General features: G+C 49.1%; 1 protein-coding gene across 1 annotated transcript; it reads right to left on the bottom strand.

The window, feature by feature from the left end:
- Positions 1-3,278: 3,278 nt before the first annotated feature.
- SARC_12608 (hypothetical protein) lies at positions 3,279-3,805 on the bottom strand (the record flags this gene model as incomplete). Its single annotated transcript, XM_014293280.1, has 1 exon — positions 3,279-3,805. A coding segment is annotated over one exon (527 nt), but the record flags the coding sequence as incomplete, so codon positions are not given.
- Positions 3,806-4,091: the final 286 nt, after the last annotated feature.

Raw genomic sequence — 4,091 nt, 5'->3', positions numbered from 1 at the left:
ATATCTCTATATATATGTGTCTGTGTCTGTGTCTGTGTCTGTGTCTGTGTCTGTGTCTGTGTCTGTGTCTGTGTCTGTGTCTGTGTCTGTGTCTGTGTCTGTGTCTGTGTCTGTGTCTGTGTGTCTGTCTGTGTCTGTGTCTGTGTCTGCGTGTGTGTGTGTGTGTGTGTGTGTCTATGTGTGTATATTTGTTCATGCAATATAAATACTGTTGCAACTGAATTTTTTTTTACTCGACGTGCTATCATTTAGTGAACATTTTGTGTGTGCTGTGTTGGCGAAGGCAGAGTATTGATGCGCGGTTGATGCCATTATTTTCGCTGTTGAGTTAAAGAGTTGTACTTGAGCTCGTTAGGTCCGTCATAATCTCATAGTGAATGAACCGCTACGCGTCAGTCTCTATAATCACCATTCTTTTAAAAATGTGATCGGCACATCGTGCAAGTTCTTTCCAAAACTCAACAATTACATGTAAAAGGCCCTCTTTTTCTTCCCTTTGCCTCTTTCGAATTAATCAAAATAGCTTGCTAGTAGCGCTCGCTCCCGACATAATCAAAAAATGGAAATGTATGGGAACAGATTGTACCTAAAATTGCCGGCAGGCCCAAATTTTCAAAAAGTACACATTTCGAGTCATCATGCACCATAATTGTACTTTCTGTCCTTTTTTATTCTGATTCTGTTCAGAAATTTCTGATCCCGTTAAGACACCTTATAGAGACCTATCCTTCAGATGTTTCTTACTAACTAGTTGTTTATTATAAAGTGAAAAACCTATTTATAATGAACCAAATGTTGTACTGCACATGGGCCTCTTTGGGGCCCGCTTAGCAGTTATGAGAAAACCCCGGTTGAGGTTCAGGACCTGGCAGGATAAACTAGGTTTGTCCTGAAACTCCCCCGGAAACCGAAGATGGAATTTGTTGTGTTTGATTGGACATTAACATATCACAGAAAATGATATGTTTGGTACGAGCAAGGCTCTTTGTAAGGAGGTCAGCAGGGTTATCGCGCGTGGAGATATAATCCAGCTCGATCATGCCCTGTCAGATACAATTTCTAATATATTGATGTCGTATGTCTATATGTTTGAGACCTTTAGGGGTACCCGTCCCCAGCGCGATTTTGATAGCGCTTTGGTTGTCGATATGGAGACGGGTGGGGAGTGTTAGTTTGTAGCCTAACGCGTGCATTAGATTGCGAATCCATGCGAACGGGTAGTCTTCGAGCCGGCGATATATTCAGCTTCTCCCGAACTGATGGAAACAGTTTTCTGCTTCTGAGACCTCCAATAGATAGGGGTCGAGTTGAAGCAAATGAGGGTACCTGTTTGAGACCTGCGGGTGAGAGGGCAGGAGGCCCAGTCCGAGTCATTGTATGAGAGCAGTGCAGTGTCTAGTGTTTGATCTGATGTGCGTGGGCGGTATGTGAGCGCAAAGTGGATGGTTCCAGAGAGGTAGAGGAGGATACGGACCAGCGCTTCGTAGTGAGAGAGTAGTGGGGCAGTCGAAAATGCAGCAAGCTGATTGAGTGTGCACGCAATGTCAACACGTGCCATATTAGCGACAAATCAAGGGCGCCGAGGAGGCTACGAAATTTGCCGGTAAAGACTGCGCCAGTGAGGGCGCCAGGGTGAGTACTGGTACCCGGAGTCGGCTTAGTGGGAGTGTCGTGCATGTGGAAAGTATCAAGCATGTGCTGTATATATGCGTCTTGGCGTAAGGTTCTAGTGCCAGAGCCGTCTTGAATTATGCGGAAGCCCACGGACATGTCGGGCAATGCCGAGGTTCGTCATGTGATAGTGAGCAAAGAGACAAGTGTATAGCCACTGGTCGTCCTTGGTAGACGGGTCGACAGCTGGAAGGATTACGTTCACGTAAATTACGACGACTAGGTCCCCTGTGCGGTGGACCCATATGGTTTTGTCAGCATCGGATTGTATGAAATCAGATGCGCGCAATTTGTCGCCTATGTCGAAGTTCCATAGGCGGCCAGACTGCTTAAAACCGTATAATCCCCGCTTAGGCTTGAGTACGTGGTTGGCTGGGTACTGGCCTAGTTCCACTGATCCCTTCGGGGGAAACATATAAACTGGAAAGTCGAGCTTGCTACAGAGGTAAGCAGAAGTATCATCAAAATGATGAACAACCTTCTGTCGAAGGCGGATTTCGCCAAAAAGAGGCGGAGAGCAGTAGAGTGGGCTGCCGGAGCATATGTGTCGGTGAAGCTGTCGCCGTGCTGTTGCTCATCTCCACGGGCCACCATACGGGCCTTATAGCGGGTGAGCTTGTCATGCTCATCGTGCTTGAGGGCGAAAACGTACTTACTGTGGATGATCGTGGAGTGGGGGAGGGACTTGATCGAGTGGTATGACATCTGCCAAATCGTTGCGAAGGTGGTTGCCACGCTCCGTGTCGATGGCTGCGGCCCAGGCCGGCTATGATTTCGATTTACGTGCGACGGCGATGGATTTGGGTACGTTAGGATCATGAAGAGATGCCGCTTCAAATAGTGTGACTTTAGTGCGAACAGTGGGGGCGATAGATCGGATGGACGAAGCAAGGTCTGGGTGTTGGCTTGGGTAGGCGACGGATGCCTCAGCAGAATCCACAGAGAGTTGAAGGTCACGGAAGGTAGTTGTCAAAGGAGACATTCGAGTAAGAGGGAGAGAGTCTAGGAGCGTTGTTGGGGTAGGAGGTTGGTAAATGATGTTCTGAAGCCTAGGGAGGGGTATGGGTGGTAGAGGATGTCGAGGATGGGGAACGTTAAACGATTGGGGGAAGGGGTGCGGGCGGTGTGAGGAAAACAGCAGGGGGTGTGGCCGGGGTAGGGGGCATAGGACTGTCAGGAATATGGGGAGTGTGATGTGGGGTAACCGTATATGGTGGTGTGGGAGGTGTTGGTGGCACAGGGGGAGATGGTTGGGAGGATGTGTGAGGCTGAGGGTCAGGAGTTGTAGGTGCAGAAGGGATGGTCGAAGGTTGTGGAGTGGTAGTGGGAAAAGGTGTACGGTGTGGGTGCTGTGCCGACGGTGGAGTGGGTGGTTGAGTGGGAGTATGTGTCGCTGGAGGAGGATCGATAGGTGTGAATGCTGGAAGCAAGAGGCGTTTTGCGGTTCAGGGGGGAGATCGTCTTGGTTGACATCGGGTATGAGCTGGCCAATCGGCGGGATGTGGCCCTGATAGGGAACAACAACATCCGGGGGACTGTTGGGGAGGAACCAGTCAGGGGGTATGTTGTAGGAAGTGGGTGTGGCAGAGCAAGTGGCAGTATGTCCGTCAGGGGGACCATTGTGCGTTTTCTTCAGTTAGAAATTGGATGTCCTGTGAATCGATTTGGCGCTGTGTCGCAAAATTTTGTACGCGATAGCAGTAAGGGGTAGAGTTGGCGCTACGGCCAAGCAATACCCCGAAACCCACCTGTGGATCACGCTTTGGAGTGAGTTTTGCGGTCTTGCCGCGGAGCTTGAACATCACATCACATCCGAATCGTGCTTTGGGATCTCGGGGGTGTGCCTCCTGAAGAAATGTTTGGGCGGGGGTGCGGAGCTTGTCGTTTTCGCCAAGAGTCGGGTTGCGAACGTCGCCCGCCCACAGTAAAGCAACTTCCCGTCCGGGACGAGGCATGCCAGAGTCAATAAGTAAGAGACGAATTAAACCATTAAGGGTGTCGGGCGGTCGCTCGACTTTAGCGTTTCGTGATAAGGTAAGGGTGTGGGGCGTTGGAGTTGCATACGTCGTATGAGTAACATATCTTCCCATGTCTTGGCTGTGAAAGGACTGGTCGTTGTCAGCCGTCAGTGTATCTGGGACCCAGAATGCGGGAACATCCGTAAGCAAACGATCAATAATAATAAATATTGTTTATTTGTTTGGAAGTGCCTTGTGAAAACCACATCTTGTACCAGTGTCGAACATATTTATGATATATGTGTTGTCATAGCGGCTAGGGGGTACTTGACCCTGGATGTAGAAAAATCATATTGTCAAAGGCGAATGATGTTTAAGTGTTGGACTCAGACCTAGTCCATCGAGGAACCACTTATCTAAGTATTGTTTTTGTATGTTGTGTTTACGAATGTGTTTCGTAGG

Source organism: Sphaeroforma arctica, assembly GCF_001186125.1.
Source record: "Sphaeroforma arctica JP610 unplaced genomic scaffold supercont1.2437, whole genome shotgun sequence".
Taxonomy (NCBI): domain Eukaryota; class Ichthyosporea; order Ichthyophonida; genus Sphaeroforma; species Sphaeroforma arctica.
Note: the sequence above shows the minus strand (reverse complement) of the source record. Positions and strands in the feature narration are given on the sequence as shown.